At 35.9% G+C, this 19,701-nt stretch overlaps 2 protein-coding genes and 1 long non-coding RNA gene across 4 annotated transcripts; 2 read left to right on the top strand and 1 right to left on the bottom strand.

The window, feature by feature from the left end:
* Window positions 1-320: 320 nt before the first annotated feature.
* Window positions 321-3,037, top strand: LOC136817143 (guanine nucleotide exchange factor for Rab-3A-like). Its single transcript, XM_067073479.1, has one exon. It carries the CDS (start codon window positions 405-407, stop codon window positions 1,617-1,619), a length of 1,215 nt encoding a protein of 404 aa, XP_066929580.1. The 5' UTR covers window positions 321-404; the 3' UTR covers window positions 1,620-3,037.
* A 1,933-nt stretch (window positions 3,038-4,970) lies between these two features.
* LOC136817144 (uncharacterized) lies at window positions 4,971-7,290 on the top strand. The gene is made up of 2 exons (XR_010848034.1): window positions 4,971-5,245; window positions 7,067-7,290. It is a non-coding gene; the product is annotated as an uncharacterized lncRNA (long non-coding RNA).
* Window positions 7,291-13,491: 6,201 nt separating this feature from the next.
* LOC136817145 (tRNA wybutosine-synthesizing protein 2 homolog) lies at window positions 13,492-19,142 on the bottom strand. Of its 2 annotated transcripts, XM_067073481.1 has the most exons (5): window positions 19,041-19,142; window positions 17,724-18,358; window positions 16,129-16,289; window positions 13,747-14,455; window positions 13,493-13,642 (listed from the first exon to the last, which is right to left on the bottom strand). In XM_067073481.1, the coding sequence occupies exons 1-4, from the start codon at window positions 19,094-19,096 to the stop codon at window positions 13,775-13,777; spliced, it is 1,533 nt and encodes a 510-aa protein (XP_066929582.1). In that variant the 5' UTR covers window positions 19,097-19,142; the 3' UTR covers window positions 13,493-13,642; window positions 13,747-13,774. The 2 variants fall into 2 exon arrangements, with proteins under 2 accessions (XP_066929581.1, XP_066929582.1); XM_067073480.1 differs by having other exon boundaries at window positions 13,492-14,455.
* Between the last annotated feature and the right edge of the window lie 559 nt (window positions 19,143-19,701).

Raw genomic sequence — 19,701 nt, forward strand, 5'->3', positions numbered from 1 at the left:
TGGATGTTTGCCAGGATTTAAAAGCTCAAATTTGCTTCAATAAGGCTGGAAATTATAGCCTAGAAGTTACCAAACTACTCCAAAATTGAAATATTCATAATGAAAGAAAGTGGAAGTGCTAAAATAGCATTCTCGCCCATGAACATTAAATTCTGAAAAATGTTAAAATAAACTAAGATCTCAAATATTTCCCCCCGGAGGGATCCCTAGATGTAAATTACTGTACTTGTACTTGTTGACAAATGTATAATTTTGAATCAGCACTAGCTTTACTTATTTTTTGCATACAGCACATTGCACGATAGAGATTACCATCACGTTTCATTCTCTTTTATTTTAGATATTTACATAAGAATTAAGAATAAAAAGAAAACATCATTAAATATTTTGATACATTTTGTGGGATGCTCTCATCAGAATCTGCAAGTCTCAATGATAACAACAATGGTGGTGGAACTTCTCTTCAAAGAACGGCCAGTGAGCCAGATATGACCAATGCTGATAACATAATACGCTCAAAAAGCAATGCATCACAATGCAGTAAAGTTAAGAAAAAGCTTTCAACACATATTCATCATACTGGTGAAGATTTATTGCCGGTGACAAGGTCGCGTACTGTGTCTGGATTCTCAATTGGTAATGGTGATATTGGACGTGTTCGATCTATTTCAGGTTATGGGTCCGCCCTTGGTGCCACCCCTATAGAGGGAGTGTCTTTGGAAGAATTAAGTGAGGAATCTTTAGATTTTTCTAGACAAGCTTTCGATAAATTACGGAAAGATTTGGAACGCGCACAACAGGAGCTGAGAACCAGGGATTCGCAATGTCAAGAGCTGTCTAAAGTGCGAGATACAGTTGATCAAGAAATTGAGGAGCTGACTGCTAGTCTATTTGAGGAAGCAAATAAAATGGTCATTGAAGCTAATGTGGCACGCATGTCTTGGGAAAAGAAATTCCACGAAGCAGAATTACAGTTAGATGGTCTACAAGCTGAATGTCATGCTTTAAAAGCACTCGTTATCACCTCAACACCCTCCAACCCTGGTAAACAAAGGTTCCATAAAAGAGCACCAAGTGTTGGTCAAATATGCAACGGATGTGATACCTTTCATTATATAACAGATCTGGACGAGCAAGATTGGTCTAGTGTTGATCCTATAAATAAAAAAGAAGTTGATCCACTTGTTTTTCAAAGTTTTTGCTCATGGATGGAAGATAATTGCCCGTTAAAGGATCACCAATTCTTGAGTATTGTGCACCGTGATGATGTAGTACCTTGCTTAAGGTTCCCTAATGAAGATTTATCAAAAGCCATTTATAAGGCTGCTCAAAGTGATACGCTAGCTATTGAACCCATCAAATCTAAACCTAAAAAATGTGCTTTGACGTCTATCAATGGACCGTGTCCGTACCGGGTACGTACTGGAGATTCAGATAATTGGTATCCAATTTCTGGTTCGTGTCGTGCTCGGATTGTAACAGTGATTGACTTTTTGACTTTCTTGAGGTATATCAGGCAAGGTATCATTAAGAAAGATGTCAATGTTTTATACTGGGAAATGGTCAAGAAACGAGCAGATATTAATTTAGCACGACTAGGATTGGAAAATCCTAAATAATTAGTGCTAGATTTATGTTTTAGCCACATACTGCATAACTATATCTTCATACTTCTAAGCAAACCTTATACCTTAAGCTAAGGGAAGAAATTTTCGCAGAATTTAATTTTCACAGAATTTAATTTCGCGGTTTACAGTTCAAAATTCGGAATTAATGAAAAGGCAGCATAAGAAAATGTCACTTTCAATTTCTTCCATGGAGTCGGTTTCATTTTCAGAAATGGATAAAATTGAGAAAAAGAACTTTTTTTAATCAAACCAATAATTTTGACTTAGCCTCAACTGTTTTTTTTAGTTTTTCTTGATATTCAGACTAAAATGTTAGCTTATTTACTAATAATTAAGGGGAATAAAAGATGTATTTTGTGTCAGCTTACATCGTTTTCTATATGTTTTTTGTGTTCTTAAAATAAGTGTACAGAAGCGAATCTCAACCCGCCGGCGCGTTCTAATGAGTATTTAGAATATCTTTAGAATATTTATGATTTGTTTACTTTATTATATTTGTTTGTTTACATTTTGACGATTTGAAAGCTGATTTACAATACACTCTTTTTTTTATAAGCATACGGGAAAATCGGGTCGAGGGTCAATATGCTTAGCAAAATCTCATTTTCAGCCTTTAATTTACATGCTTATTTTTATGCTTATTTTTATGCTTCGGGTTCAAGAAAATGTTGTATTTTTAAGTCGAACATTGAACATCGATTTGGCTCAAAGAACGAAAGTTTTCTTTGAAATTAGGCGCCGCAGGTGAAAGAAAATCTTTGGTCAAGGAAAGCTCAAACAGCTTTAAAAGCAACCCTAAAAAGGTCAGCGTTTTACATTTCAGCTTGGAGGTATGCTTAGCATTATGCTTATTTTTTGCCGCTAATTTGAGCCTGAGTATGCTTATAAACGTATGCTTATAAAAAAATACAGTGTGTACAGTATGATTTTTATGATTTGTCCTTTATTGTTATTTTTATTTTTATTTTTAATAATTCATTTTTATTTTAATGTTCTATACATAGATTCCAATTCATTTTTACATAGTATATAGTAAGTAAAATGTATATTTTCATATATCAGAGATTCCTAAATATTTTTAGTTTCAATTTTCTATGCCTATAATAAAATTCTTCCCTAGATATATATTTTTTTTACTTCGAAATTATATTCAATATTTTTTTTTGCTTATATCAAAGTTATTATAATAATTCCAAAGACTATTTTTGTGCATTTCTACTCCTACAGTTATATTTCTTTTTCATTGATTTTGTTAAAAATTGAGACTGCCAGGTGGACTTTTAGGGGTCTGGCAAGGAAAATTTCAGTTAAACTTGTTTTATTAAAGTCATCGAGTACCTTGTAAACTTTTTGAAACGTAATTTATTTTAGTAGTTTCGATAATTCTAAAGATTGATCCTCTCCATAGTTTTCAGCAAAATGATAAAGATTGATTTTTGTGTAAAGTAAAATTTTAACTTTATATTTTCAAAAAAAAAATTCGATTTTAAAAAATGTTCATATTTTTACTTAATTTTATTTTTTAATGATTTCTTAAAAAATGATCATTCTAACTTTTTCTTTTTAATGTTTGAATTAAACTTTTTCGGAAAATCGAAATACCTTTTAACTTGAATAATTCTAAAATCTGACATCAGTCAATTAAAAATCTCTCTCTTAGATTCTTTGCTATTCCAGATTTCTCAAAAATAATTTTTAATGCTTCTGATTTTGGTTTCAGTTTTCTAAACCAAAGATTATGTCTGCTAAATAAAATTTTTAATGAAAATTCGAGAACCTATTATGAAAACTAGTTCCTTTAGCTACTTGACTACCAAAGCTACAGCTTGAGCAAAATTTTAGTTTTTGAAAGTTTAGCCTTTCTCTTGCAGCTCCGTGACACTTCGTCGCCATAGTTTAGTTTTTGTTTTCGATGAGTTTTTTCTCTCAATTGATGAAAAACTTATAAAGTAATCAAAATTCTTTGATTATTGTTTAAATTTTTTAACAAATTAAATATTTATACCTGTGCTTCAAAATTCTATTTTTCTGTATTCAATTTTCAAACATGTTTCATTTCTTTTTTATTGAATTAGTTTTTACAATTTTTCGATGTCTGAATTCCCGTGTTGTTTGTTACTTTAACCGGATTAAATTTCGCGAGCTAAAAAAATCGCGTGTCAGAGTTTTGAAATATTTCGCGTGGATTTAATTTCGCGAATAAGCCAGAAAACAGCTGAAAATAGCCATTTGTTGTCATAAATGGAGACTTGGAACTAGTTTCTCCGCCAAAAATACAATTTTAAAAGTTTTGTGGTGTATTTAATTTCGCGAATTAGGAATCTCACGCGTGTTCGCGAGTTTTAATTTCGCGAAAATGGCAAAAATTCGCGAAATCGCGAAATCGCGAAAATTAATCCGATTAAAGTAGGTACATTCTTCTAAAATTGAATTTTAAGAAAAGACATAATTCTAACCAGGGGGTACAGCCGTAGGATACTGACCCATAGCCTGGTGGTGTTGTCTAATTTTGAATCTCAAAAAAAGTTAGTACCTGGTACTACACTTGGGGTGGTTAGTCTATCAGCTTGTACCTGGTACAGAATTTTGGTATTCGGTGGGTGAAATGGATGAAAACTTATAAATTTTGGCAAATCAGAGTAACGATTTTGCCAATTTTCCACAAAAAAAATCCCCCCAAAATTGGAATTTAGTCAATAGAAATAATATATTATGATTTTAGTATTTTCTAGTTTTGAAAAATACTTTCCTTGGTAGCAGGCTTCCAAATAGGGGGTGGTGGTCTCTTTTTCCTAATAAAAGTCATTGATTGATTGATTGTATACCTTTGGCAAATCTTTCTGAAAATCAGGTTAGTACCTTGCGGCTGTGACCCCCCCCCCCCCAGTTCTTACCCATGTTCCATTTTTTGCTTATTCAACATTTTCAAACAAAGAAAAGGAACATTTGTTCAAAATCAAACATGTTCTAGATAAAATACGTTTTTAGGCCTTTAAAATGTCAAGACTTAGCCTTAGATTCTTGAATAGCTATTATAAAGAAACACCCAAAGACTAATTTGTCATGATTTTGAATGTGCACGTTTTTATATAAGTACAGTACAAACTACATAAAAACATAAGGCTTAGGACAGACATACAGTCAACTCTCTCTAATTCGAACTTCTACTATTCCAACCTTTCTATAATTCAAGCTAAGATATTGTTCTCCTCAGTTTGAAAGTAGTCTTGAAAATGCTTTCTGTAATTCGAATCTTTCTCTAATTCGAATAAAATTGTTAGTCCCTTGAAGATCGAATTATAGAAATTCAACTGTACTCAGTTAATGTTTTTGTTCTTTAGAAATAAAACAAAAAAAACATAATAAACATTATTAAAAGTACACGGATGGGAAATACTTTAACAAACACTTCCACATCATCGACCCACATTGATGAGAAAATCAATACCAATTGCATAGTGGTATACTCAACCACGGTCTGTGGTTTTTGTACCAAAGCAAAGAGACTGATGGATGAGATGGGGTTACAATATTCAGTGGTGGAGATTGACAGATTGAGTCCATCGGAAGGAGGAGTTGTTTCACGGAGTTTGACAGAGAAAACCAACATGAGAACTGTAAGTCTAAGTATGCATTCGCTGTCATCAAGGCAAAAGGTCCAATCTGAAAATTAGTGTTTGAGGAAACTAAGAATTTTTCTGTTTTGCTAACTTTAAATTTTAAGATTGACCCTTTTTCATGTAGATGGGATCCCCCTCACTATGAAAAAAGGGCCAAGTTCAAGATTTAAGGTTAGCCAAACAGAAAAATTATCGGTTTTCTCAGACACTAATTTTGAGATTGGACCTTTTGCCTTGATGGCAGTGAATATACCTGTCTTTTATAAGAGCAAACTACATTTGACTCTCTAATTCGATCTCCCAGGATCCAAAAATTTTATTCGAGTTAGAGAAAGATTCGAATTACAGAGAGTAATGTATTCTAATTTCTAGCTGCATTTGACTCTCTCTAATTCGATCTTCCAGGATAGGGGACAGGGGACTACAATCATGGTCAGAATATGTTGACATTTCTGAGTATTTCGGTGTTTTTCAGAATTTAAAGTTCGGGCGAAAATGGCAATTTCAGCCTTTTCACTTTATTCCATTGGATATTTTGAGTTGGGAGGGGCCTGTTCATAGCGTCAGCCCCCCCTCTTGTTGGGGGGGGGGGGTTACACCCTAAATCTTTCCTAAAAAAGGAGGGGGCTGGAAGTACACCACTTTTTTGGGGGGACCTATGTAATTGGGGGGAGCTAAAATCTCATCACTTAACATGGGGGCTAAAATAATTCAGCTTAATAGTTGGCTTCAATTACCCAAATTGAAGCTCATGAATCTGAAAAATTTTTCCCTGCGGCGCAATATTTTTATAAAAAGTGTGCTAAATATTTTATCTTAAACTTAGAACTGAATGCAAATTACATTGGAAAAAACTTTTTTACTGGATCAATTTTTTGAAAGTGTCTAGGGTCAAAAGTCCTGGGGGCTAACAAAAAAATCACAAATCTTTGGGGGGACTTAAAACTCAGGGGGACCTAATTTTTGCCTGGGACCTAAACCCAGGCTGACGCTATGCTGTTGGCTTCCTCTAAGCCTTGTTGCTTGGACGATTGTTGAGACTTTAGATCGTCAGATCATTACTTTCTATCCCTAAGTTCGAGCACTTAAAATTCACTTGCGGTTTTGACTTTTTTCTGGGAAATTCCCCTTTTGCCAAATATTATGGACACGATTGTAGTATTTTAGTTCGAATTACAGAGAGATTCGATATTTTAGTTCGAATTACAGAGAGATTCGAACAACAAAGATTGGAGTTGACTGTATATAAGAACATAAGGCTTCGATGGTTAAAAGATGAAGAACGAATTTAAAATATTTTAAGGCCTTATATGGACCCTTGTGCAGATTTTGCGGATTTGGGTGGTATCCGCGAGATTAAGTCAGTGTGTATAATCTGGCAGCAAAAAGACATAATCATGAAAATATTCTCCAGATAACGCTATCCGCGAGATTAAGTCCCTGTGGAATCTTAAAATTTTGCGCATGAGCTCGACTCATTTCTTTCATTTTCCTTGGGATTTTTTAAATTGAAAAATAGCGAAAATGTGAAAAAAGCGAAAATGAGTTCCTGCGAAAATTATTTTCCTTAAGGTAGTTCCGATAAAGAAATGAAGCCTTTTTGTTGGTTCTAATTATGGTTCTAATTGGTGTAGCCCCGGGTAAGTAGAAAACCTGGCCATATGGCCCGGGCCAGAGAGGTGGGCCAGGTTTTCTACTTATCCCGTAACCCCTTTAGCAAGCCAAGTATAGCTTTATTTGTTTGCATAAATTTTTACATGGCTTGAAATAACTTTCACTTTCTTGAGGTTGATCACAATCTTCTTTTTTATTTTTCAGGTGCCGCAGATTTTCATCAACGGTAATTTGATTGGTGGCTATTCTGAACTGATAGCTCTACAACGCACTGGGAATTTGTTACGTCGCGTTGCCGAGTGTGACGTGAATTGCTCGAAATGACGTTGGTTGTGAGTGACATTTTTTGGAAAGATTTGATTGGTTCTGGTTCTGTATTAGTTTCATCATTTTGTTACAAGAGGTGTTTGCACGAAATCTGATATAAACATACAATTTAAATAACATCCTTAGACTCGCCGCATTAAATTGGTGAAAGTTCGCCCGTACTGTGCAATGGTATAAAAATTCGCCCGCGAGTGCGGCTGATCCTTTTACCGTGATCCGTGACTGGATACAGTTAACTTAATTTACATTTAACATTTTCAAAAACTTTTTTTAACACAAAGTTGTTGGCGAGACTAATCATAGTTTTTAGAAAGTTCGAAATCACAAAGCTAAAAAACGGCATTATCGGCACTTTAAAGATTGTTCAATATCTGCAGTTTTTGAAGTTCGCATTGTAGAATTCTTCTCAACAAATAATGGTCGACTAAAGTCATTAGGACTGAGACAATTTGGCTCAAATTTCTGGGCCAGTTTATAGCAGGCAAAACTTTAAAATATTGAGGATTAATCTCAGGTGGCTAATAAAGGTCCCTTCCCGCTTGTTAATTTTCGATTTCTTTTCCAACTCCCCTGCACTTTATTAGGACTTCTCCATTAGAAATATTTGCAAATATTGCCCCCTTATTTTATAAGGTGTACCTGAGAGTGCCGACATATGCTTTAGTCCTGTTTGTGCCTTTTAAGACCAAAAAATGAACGGTGCAACTATTAGTTGGCATTCATAAAAGCCTATTTGAATTTAAAGAATTTTTTAAAATATAAAATTGATGTATTGATATTAATTTGTAAATTTGAAGGTTTTTACATTCTCAATAAGCTAAAAAAGTGCATTAAAGTTATTTGAAATTTGATTCATTAGAGCCGAATCTTTTCAAAGTGATGTACCGTATAACTTCGAATGACCGCCCCCTCGAATGAACGCCCATCCTAAAATCTTAAAAGCTTAATAAACGCCCCCGAGGTCGACGTAATACGATATTTCCAACTTCAATTTAAACCGATATATGATTGTCGTGATCTTATTGCAGGGTTCAGATTGACCTTGGAAAACCTGAAATGAAAGCTCTCAGAAAAATCTCAGGGAAACTCAGGGAATGTTTTTTTAAACTTTTGATCAAAAAGCGAAACTCAAAGAATTCGATTTTTCAGAATTAGCTGTAACACAATAGCTTAACATAATAGCTTATGCTATTATAAAGTTTGAGGTAACTGACTTTCAATGTTTTCTCCCTTGGCCCCGCCAACCAATTGCCCATCAGATTCCTATCTAAAGCTTTTCAAAATGTCTACTAATGTAATCTCCGAGCAAATTCTGATACTCCACACATGGCACGTATTCACTGGAAAGGCCATGGCTCTGTAAGAGAAAACAATATACTGAAGAAAAAAACGACAAGAAAAATTATTAGCCGGTAGCAATTCTATCATACCCCTTCCCAAAATAAATAGTCAAAAGTATAAAGAATCAAAATGAATCTGATTGGAGATAAAGTCAATTCTTTGACCTGAGTGGTTTTCACACAAATGCTGGATTCTGTCATGGAGAAATATCACCAAATTTCGAAAAATACGTTGTCTGGAAACAAGAAAACACTTAGATCCATTCCGTCGTTCTAAAGGCGGCGCAAATCTTATGGCTTTATACTACTTGATTACTCTAGCCTTTCGGGCATTAAACTCAATGGTCGTACTTTTATTGAGCGCTATCAGAATTATATAAAAGCAAATCCCTCTCAAAAAAGTTTTAAATACATTCTCGTTATTCGAATCAGCCGAAAGAAATTTGAAATTGCTGTCACGGGTCCTAAAGAATATCCCCTTATTGTAGTTCGACTGTGATAAGAATAGACCAATTGAACAGTCAGTTCAATGCAAAATCTCGTATTACCATATTTGGAAGAAACCATTGCGTAATGTTACATAAATGTACTACATCACATATAATGCGCATGCGTAAACTTTAACCACAAGCGATTATTACACGCGATGATATACCACAAAATGAAGACGAAGGGGTGGACACTCTCAACGGTCGGGGATGTGGAGGTTCCTTATAAGAAACATTTTTTATAGGAATATCGACTTTTTATAAGAAACATTTCTTATAAATATCGATGTTTTATAAGAAACATTTTTTATAAGAATATCGATCATTCCAGTTAGGGTTAGGGTTGGAGACCCAAACAATAGCATAATTATACTAATTATGCTGTTAATGATGTAATCTTTACTATACGAGATTTTTCATTGACCGCCCTCGAAATAAAATGGCTTTTCAAATTGCTTGCATAACTGTTGATAGTTACCCTTAGCGCTTCCTCTTTAGATTTAATTTAAACTAATTGATTACATTTGCATAGCAATTATGGATGATGGAAATTGCCAGGAAAAGAAATGATGAGATTTTCCATGTTTTTTTATCAAAAAATATAGCGTGCGACAAAATACACTTGTGTACGGAAAGCAAGCTCTATTCTCCAGAAATAAACAGAAAACAAGTTAAACCCACGCCGCCGCATTATCAAAAGATGTCCGGACAGGCATTGAAAGTGTCCGAAAAAGGAAAGAAGAGATTAGTGATGACCATATAGCACCCATGTCTGAAATTCATTGTTGTCATGGTAATCAAATAAACAGAGAAATAAACTTGACGACAAAAGAGGAAAAGACAAGATTCAATCCTTTATGCCCGAATTTACAAAGAAAAACAAATCGTTCTACTAATACGATTGAATAACTGTTGCACGGAACATCTAAACAAAAATAAAACATAATTGCCGTTCAAGCTCTTGTTTTCTTTATATACAAGCGTTTTCTTCATTAAGATAAGAACATAAGGTTTCGAAGCCAAAAATTCACAACCACTTTAAGACCATATTAAGACTTTTCGGGTCCAGAAGATGCAATTTTGCAAAAGAATTACACCAAATTTTGACACTAAAAAATGCTGAGGGAGCGCAAAAAGAAGCGCACATATAAAAATACATATAAACGCGAAACGTTTGTATTAATTAACGTGTGGATAATTGCATCATGGCCCCCGGCGTGCTAATCGAATCAAGGGGGCCAAAAACATATGTCGCCAATCATGGTTGGGCGACGAAGAAAATGTTCGACGTTTCACCCTTATTTCACCCCTCTAAACGGTATATAAAATCTTTTAAAGTAAAAAAAAATTACTTTGCAAAATATTGGGGGATAATGGCCCCCTATCCCCCCCCGGTGACGGGGGTCATGTGCATGCCAGCTATGTTTCCTTATAATAAAATAAACAAGAAGTTTACGTAATTAATAATAGGATTTCCTGTTTTCCAAAAAAAAAAAAGGATTGGAAACTAACAAAAGGGATTAATGGTAAAGGTACTTAAAGACAGAAAAAGTTGAATTGTGAATAAAGTAGAACAAAGATCGGAATAGAGAAGAAGAAGAAGAAGAAACAAAATTCATACATGATGTGGTTATTACGTTGCAGCCTTTTGGCATGGCTTGTTGTATTTTTTATCGAAGTGCATTTGACCAATGCAAACGGTGACGCAGTTGACCATTATATACATAGTAAGTTAACAAAAATATTAAGATACTTTTCTAACTGGAATAATCGGCCAAAATATCGTCAGTGGAAAATTACACTCCAATTTTTGTCCCCACCGAAAATAATCAAATAAACCATCACTGCAAAATATTATGCTATTTTCCCATCCTCACTGAATTTTCTGGCTTGAATTGAAAACAAAAGAATGTAAATCCCAAGCCAGAAAAAATATGGAAATATTAATCCCCATCGAGTTTTCAGTCCTTAATTTTTATCTCCACTAGCTGAAAAAATCCTACTGGGTCAACTTTTGAGGGGGGCTGGTAATAAATTTACAAGGAAGAGGGAATCGTTGTCCATGAAAATCCCAATGATTCTCAGATATTTTGACTTCATACTTTCATGGTAAACTCGAACCCAGGTTGCTATTTGTACTTATTTTACTACCGTCGTTTTGTATAAGTTTCCCATTTCCGCACTAAGATTCCTTTGCCGTTTTTCTATTGACCAGGACTACGGTTTGTTAAAAAATTAGCCTCGGAAAGTTAGGCAAATTTGTTGCACAAGATTTTCCGTACCTTTAGAAACAAACCCTTTCCAATCGCTTGCTGGTTATCCTATGGGAAAAATAGCGGAAAGATTTCGGAAAAGTGACAAGAATCTTAGTGCGGGGAAACTTATAAAAAACGCGACGGTAGTCTGAATCGCAGACCTCTATAGGTATACCTTATCGGGAAAAACTTCGTCGGGGAAAAGTCACGAAATTTTGGACAAGTGACGAATATTTTCCCCGACGAAAGTTTTCCCCGGCCTTAATGCGTTTACCAACTAACCAGCAAGTGACGAATTTTTCCCCGACGAAAATTTTCCCCAAAGAAGTTTTCCCCGATAAGGTACCTCTTATATATACATCTTAATAAGGAACTCTTTTTGATAGATGACGAGCATAGAAGCATATGCTTTCACTTAAACTAATTAAGGTCAAAATCATCAAAAATTTTCAATTTGGTTTTCAGTCAAAAATTTTGATCACATTACAAACCGAAAGATTGGTAATACAAGAAAAATATTCCCTTATCATCATGATCACCCACATGGAGACAAGGTTCACGAACATGAAAACGAGGTTCACACGAAACCTGGTCACCATGATGACGACAAGAAAACGCGGCCACAGTTTGTCGGCCCAAAGGTAAGGACAGTTAATCTCGTATCCATGTATCCCAGGCATTTGAGATAAAAGAATTTTAAACATATAATAGACATGATAAAGATAACTTTAGATTGAAAAGAAAATTAGCAACCTCGTACCCAGAGCCACTAGCACCACTTTTTTAATTTCACTGACAAAGGTGATGCAACTTGTTTCAACGTCAATTTACATACATGACTTACAATTTTTCTTTGACTTTTATATCAATAGCATTTGAGAAGAAAGACCAATCAACATGGGCGTAAAGGATTACGTCACGGACGTCATGGGCGAAAAGGATTACGTAATGCAGGCGAAGGAATACGTAATGCAGGCGAAGGATTACGACACGGGCGTAAAGGATTACGTCACGGGCGTCATGGGCGAAAAGGATTACGTAATGCAGGCGAAGGAATACGTAATGCAGGCGAAGGATTACGACACGGGCGTAAAGGATTACGTCACGGGCGTCATGGGCGAAAAGGATTACGTAATGAAGGCGAAGGATTACGACACGAACGAAAAAGATTACACAGATTACATCAAGTTGGTACAGAACATCACAACCAAAACAGGACAGGGCGCCATGGCAGAAGAGGAGGGCGTAAAGGTAAACGCCCCAACCAAAACGGACGTCGCCAAGGACAAGAAGGGAAGCACGGACGTAGAGGTGGAAACAATAAAAGACAAGGAGGAAAGAATGTTTTTACAACGGTATTGGGCAAAAAACTGAAGAGACATGCGTTGAAGTTGTTACAGAAAAGAGCGCTCTCTTCCCAAATTGAGCCTGAGGTCGTGCCTGATCAAACAGCACCATGAAAGAGGGGACAGTTCGAGTCAATGAAGTATAAGCCCGAAGGGCTAGAATTGAATCTTTAACCTTTCTCAATTAAGAAAAAGTGAAGCCTTAAAATATGCGCCGTATTTTTGACGACGAATTGAATCTAGCAACTCAACAATTATTTTTGAAATTTAGCCGTTAAATTTAGTTCCAATCCGTCATTTGTGTAAAATCCAGGCGGGCCGCTCAAGGCCGCGCAACTTTGGTAGGATTTTGTTGGCTTCAAATCCTACCAAGGAGATTCGATTCTAGCCCTTCGGGCTTATACTTCATTGGGACAGTTCGAGTGCTCTCATTGTCTACCGTTGGGATTTAAATCTCGTAAAACTTTCTCATAAAAAGAAGAAGATGCTCGTAAAATAGACAAATAACAACATTAATTTCATATTATGTTTTGTTACGGATTAATAAAAGAATAATCATAAAATCACTCTTTATTATAGCTTTTTATCCCTGTCTCCCTCTTATACCACCGTTGAAGTTACGGCCTACAGATTATACACTGAAGACGGCTTTTTATAAATAAGCTGGATCATTTGGCGCTAAAAACTACGTCGAGTTTTTCTATTTGTAGTAAATGGGCTGTTCCATTAAATTTCCATACAGGCGGGTGGACGAACCTTTTAAAGTCAAAAAAAGATTCTAGAAATGTGTGGATACCCTTTGGAAAACGGCAATATTTGCAAAAGAACCCTTGGAAAATTAAATTAGACCTTAAATTAGACTAAAACCGGTCTTTTACCCCATGAAATTATTAGAATACATTTTTAACCCCCATTTAAATGTTCGTCCACCCCTCCCTGTATGGATATAAAATGGAAGGGCCCAATTAATAAAACTACAACAGAACACAATATGATACCGTTTTGCTCCGAAGTGAAATTTTACCTAGGGACTGCTCGGGCAGAAGATCGATTTAGATCAAAGAATTTTAATATGGGTATTAATCACTAATCGTTCAACATTCTGTACTCCATCTGCAAAATAAAAACAACAGATAAAACCACGTGGTCTTTACGCTCACAATAGCTGATCACTGATTGGTCGACATTCAATATCAAAAACTAAATGATCAACATGGGGCGCATAAGATTTTACAAACTCTATATGACGTAATGTTACTTTCCATAATGGCGGCAAATAGGATTTCAATTTCGACAACATGTCATCGACAAATGCCTGCCATACCACACACTTATGCTTTGAGAGCTTTCCTTTGTAGCAATCTCGTACTAAGTTTCGATTTTCCCTTTCCAAGTCGTTGCATTCAGGAAACACATAATTATCTACGCTCATACCTTTAGATTTTTCATACGTTATCGATAAATCCCTTTCTTTGTTGACAACTTCTGTATCTAAGGGTCCTGCTTTATTCTTCTCAGACAATGTCGACGTTTCCAACTCTATATCTTCAGGAGGTTCCGAATCCGTTACGTCAAGTCCATCGCGACACGGCACAAATTCTGTTTTCACAACATGTTGACATATCTCAAATTCTCCTGCATTCGTAATATGATCTTGAAGAATAGCATCACTACCTGTACCACTATCCAGAGCGTTTGCACCACTATCGACATTCTCATGAATATGTAGCCACCCGCCCTTCGCTTGATTAAGGGCGTGACAGGCGGTCGCCCATGAGAGTGAAGAGCTTGGGATAAGACCAAGGTTAACACGATCTGCAATGTTCTTTGGACATACCTAGAATAAGAAAATACATCTTTTGTAAAGTTTTGGCTGAGCTTGATTTAAAAGGGAAAGTTTTGGTGTTGGAAGATTTAGCAAGACGCAATCAGAATTAGGTTAATACATGTTTTTTTTATAAGCAAGTATCTGTCCCAATTCCAGGCTGGCATTATGCTTAGCATTCTATTGTTCTCAAACAATAGAGCCATTGTTTAGGTACCAAAAACTGAGCCTGCATATGCTTATAAACGTTATGCTTATAAAAGAAAAAACATGTAGACCTTTTCATAAACTACGTTACGAACATCACTTGCCTCGTTTTGAAATTAATGCCACGGTGATTAACTCCCAGCGGATTTTATTAAAACTACTTCCTAATCATAAAAAAATTATTTAATGTCTCAAGAGACATAATCACCATGGTATTTGTTTGAATACGAGGCAAGTGATGTTCGTGACGTAATCTATGAAAAGGTCTATTGGTATAATTTTGGAAAATTTAAAAGCAAGACCAATCACGAAAAGAACTACAGTTGGCACTCTCCCATTCGATTTTTAAGGGAAATTGGATTTTTCACCAAAGGGAGCGTATCGAATAGAAGAGCGCCCTTTTAAAATATCAAATGTATTTTCGCTTCCTTTATCTATGCGTAAGCCATGTAGGCTAAAAATGTTATCTGATATTCTGATGGCGGATTGGCGGCCGCCCACGCTAAAGCTCTAAAGGATAGGTGTCAACTTCCCATCGGAGAGGAAATGATAGTCGGCCTTTGATATGCCGCATCTTCAGCCGGGTTCAACAGCCCTCGCGTGTAAACCTGAAAATATTTCAGTTGGACCTACCATCCGCGAAAACCAGGGCTGGGTTAACAGGCCTCCCGCTGCAAAATTCCGTAATCTAAACCTTCCAGATGTTGAGGATTTTCTCAACCTTCAGAGCTTTAGCGTGTCGGATGAAAATTTTTGCGTCTGGAAGGTTTAGATAACTAAAGATGACGCTAAAAGAACGGATTGCTCTAAATTCGTTTGAGTCAAAGCTCCGTCATGAACGTCATAACGTAGATGTAGAAACTTGCTATTGTAATTTCAGAGTACTTTAACTGGATTAATTTTCACATTACCTTTTTTCGCGAAATTGAGAATCTAAATTTTTGACGTGGACAAAAATTCGCAAATCGGACTATTTTTCACCAAATTTTCCATTTTCCTAAGGGTCGAAATTCGTATCTAAAATTTTTCACGATGACTAATTAAATTTTAGGGAACATTTTCAAAATTCGCAAAAATTAATCCGCTTATGGTAACTGATAGACCTTCTTATCCAAAGAAATGATGTATGTAAACTTGCTAATTTTTTTCTTTAAAACAAGCTAGATGCTGAATGGACCTACCTGATGATGAAAGTTAGTTGGACATTGCTAATATGCATCTTTGTGCAAAAAATCACGATGAAATCTCGAGACAATGCCAAAAAAACGGTTTTACCGGCATATTTCCGGCATATTCTTTTTTTCGAAAATCGGGCTCCGTCACTTTTTTGGGAATCACCATTTTGTATCACTGTGCAAAAAAATCAGAAAAAACTAACGAGCCGATCCCGAGAAAAACTAATAACAGACGAACGAACGGACTAACATCGGTTAATTTAAAGGACCTCCGAGGTAGTTCCAAAAAAGAACGTTACTGACCTCTCTATTATCACCTTGAAGGATCTGGTACCGACTTTCGTCCACGTGATTCAAACCCAGATTCTTTTTAAGAGCTGCGCATGCGTCAGGGTTGATTTCACACGCGTATAATTTCTTGGCTTGTGCTTTGACCAAATATGGAAGAGTGAAGTAGCCAATACCTAAAGTGAGGAAAACGAAGAAAAAAATCACGGTAATACATAGTCAGCTCTCCTTAATTCGAACATCTATTATTCAAATCTTTCTGTAATTCGAACTAAAATCTCGCTCCTTTCAGTTGAAGAGTTGTATAAAATACTCTCCATATTTCCAATCTTTTTCTAATAAAAAGAAAAATTTTGATCCCTTGAAGATCGAATTAGAGAGAACGAACATTATAGTAAAGAAGGTATAAGTCAGTTTCCTGAGTATCTTCATTTGTCCTCACATTTGTTTTACTACCTACACTCAGGTGCCTGATGAACGGAGGTATGCGGTTGGAAAAATCTTCTCTTCAAGTTTTAATAATGGGAGACTCAATTAGCAGGGGGTTTGAATCGTACCTATAAATACACCCCCCCCCCAAAAAAAAGGTAAATTGGACAAATATTTTCATTAAAGTAAAATCCTTATAAATGTATGCGAAATTATTATTTCAATTATTCTAAGGGGAAAGAGGCTTCCGAGAACCCGGTATTTACCGGTATTGGGCCTATTTTCTTCCGGTATTGGCCAGAACAATTACCGGTATTCCGGTATTTAAGATACCTGCCAGTACCGGTATTTACAGAAACATTTACTGGTATTTCGGTAGAGGACGAGAAAATTACCGGTATTCTGGTATTTTGTACCCTCGGAAGCCCCCGACTTCTAAGCCCAGTTAAGATGAGTTTTGAGGATTATACTTTATAATACACACTGCATAGTAAAGAAGGTAAAAGTGAGTTTCCTGAGTATCTTTATCTACCTGATCCACATTTGTTTTACTACCTACGGTTGGAAATATCTTCTCTTCTCTTCAAGTTTTAATAATGGGAGACTCAATTAGCAGGGGGTTTGAATCGTACCTATAAATACACCCCCCCCCCAAAAAAAAAGGTAAATATAGATTAAAACCTGGCTTTTTAGAGCAAAGTAAGGGAATCTTCTTTGGACAGCTGCAAATATTTTCGAAGAATAAGAAACGGGGGTTCCTAATAAGGTCTTATCTAGCCTATACTAGACGCCACCCGCGTCTATTCCACTTTGCAACTTTTTCGAATGTTTTGAGCCCGGGTTTTCGGGCTCTAAACATTCGATTTCTTGACGTCACTTTTAAATTTCGAAGCTCCTGCAGAGCGAAAAAATCGAATTTGCGTCAAAGCACTTGAAAGGCTTCTATTTTTAGAAAATCGTCAAAGTGGAACTCACCAAGAAACGAGATGAAAAATCCCGGTTTTTAGTGAGGTACTCGCTAGGTCTTATCCTAATAGTCGAAAAATTAACAAACGGGGGTCCGTTACCCTAAAGAAGTTAACCTCGTTGAAATAAAGAAAATTAATGATGGTTAACATTTTGAGTTTTAATTGGTCTATCTTTATCATACGAGGCCTCCGAAAGTATGAATGACATCTTACCTGCAAATAGATCAACGACAATTTCTTCTCGACAATCAAGCCGCGCGATCCTCATTTTCTCCGTAATGTTGCCTTTTGAAAACATACATTTTGTGACGTCATACGAATAAATTATCTCATTATCCACGTGTTTGACCCATCCGTCCGCCCCTAGCTTAAGGGCGACTTTTGGCGTTCGAATCATATTATCCTGAACGCGAGACATAACAGCCACACGTTTCACTTTCAAGACTTTAGCAAATATTTCCCATAATTCTTTCTGCCCAGTTTCCCAGAATGCATTTGTTAAACAATCCCTTGGTAATAATAACATATCTCCATGGATTTCCCATTTATGTGGAACTTGCTGTAATATTCGATTCCTCTCATTTTCACAAATCTCAGTTTTTGTCTTAAAAAAACCTTCCAATTTTTGAACGAGGGCATCGCGAGGCGTTATAACCTTACTACAGAGCAATTCATCAGCGTTCAAATATTGAACCGCCTGTTGTTCCTTGAAAGATGGCAAGAGATCAGTCTGCAGATTATTTTCAACAGAACACTTGTCAGTAGAGACAGGTATAGCACAGGTGTTAGGGTCCATTTTCGTGATACGATATTTGGAGTGTAGAATGTTCCTCTTTTCCAATTCTTGTCTAGAATGAAAAGAAAAAAAAAATCATTCGTCTCATGATAACAAAAGACCTTTATCATAAATTACGTCACGAGCAACGCTTACCTCATTTTCAAACTACCGGGTGACCCAGAAAAAAGTATAAAAGGTTTGATGGCTAACTTTGTCCGAAGTAATGTGAACTTTTAATGAATTCCTTTGTCATTGTAATTCTTTTGAAAATTAAAATTTGGTATATAACATTTTAAATTTGGTCCAGTGGCTCTCAAGTTATAAGCTTTAGAAGTCAAAATTTACTGTTGAAAAAGTCCAAAAATACGTCAAAAATGGGGTGTCAAATTAACGCAATTCTATGCAGAAAACCTCATATTTTCACTATTTTTAAGCTCATTTTCTTAATCATCCTAACAAAAGTTATGGTGAAAAACAGGAAAATAGTAATTCTGAACGAATTTTCAAAAAAGTTTTTAGTGAAGAATGTTAAGAAATGCTGAATTTGATACCCCTTTTTTGACGTGTTTTTGGACTTTTTCAAAGGTGAATTTTGACTTCAAAAGCTTGTGACTTGAGAACCACTGAACCAAATTCTTACAGAGTTCGGAAACAGATAATTAAAACTGAAACTGAAAACTGAAAAGACAATACGTTAAACATTTCAGCCGAGACTGGATAACTATGATAACTATAGTTATAAAGTGACTTACTTGATTTTTTTGACATTCTTTTTATCGGCAATCACGCAGCATATTGAATCCGCCATTTTGAATTTTATACGATTCGAAAATGATTGATATGTTTTATTTTAGTTTGCTAAAAAATAAACAAAGATTAAGAAGTAGTGAAGTTGCGACATATAGGATCTTGATAGCTGTCTACCCGAGAGTAGGGGAGAGCACCACTCTTTCTCCCTGGACTTCTCCACTTACTCTTTTGTGGGGATCACTTTGCAATCTTTCGGATAAAAATCACCCTAATAGCATTTTATAATGACCCCCCCCCCATTTTATGAAATCTTTCTGAAAAAGTGCCAAAACCTTCATTTTCGTAGGGTTTTTTGATAAAATCACCTCAAAATAACTTAATTTTGACCCCCTCCCCATTTTTTGGATTGTCTCCCAGAGTACCAACCCCCTGCTTATTCCACAAACCCCTACAATTAAGTACCAAAGAGTAATCTTGATCTCGCTCTTTAATTGCTAAGCATCGCGATGAGAGACATCATGCATCATTTTGTACTAAGTACCAAGTCTTTCATATGACCCGGCCGGTGAGCGAACCAAGGAACTTGCGCACCATAGCTGGATACTCTACCTTAGCACTAAGGTCGAAAACTGCCTAAAATGTACTGGTGAACAAATGGTTATA

This window comes from Clytia hemisphaerica, unplaced genomic scaffold (assembly GCF_902728285.1).
Source record: "Clytia hemisphaerica strain Z4C2 unplaced genomic scaffold, Clytia hemisphaerica genome assembly, whole genome shotgun sequence".
NCBI lineage: Eukaryota > Metazoa > Cnidaria > Hydrozoa > Leptothecata > Clytiidae > Clytia > Clytia hemisphaerica.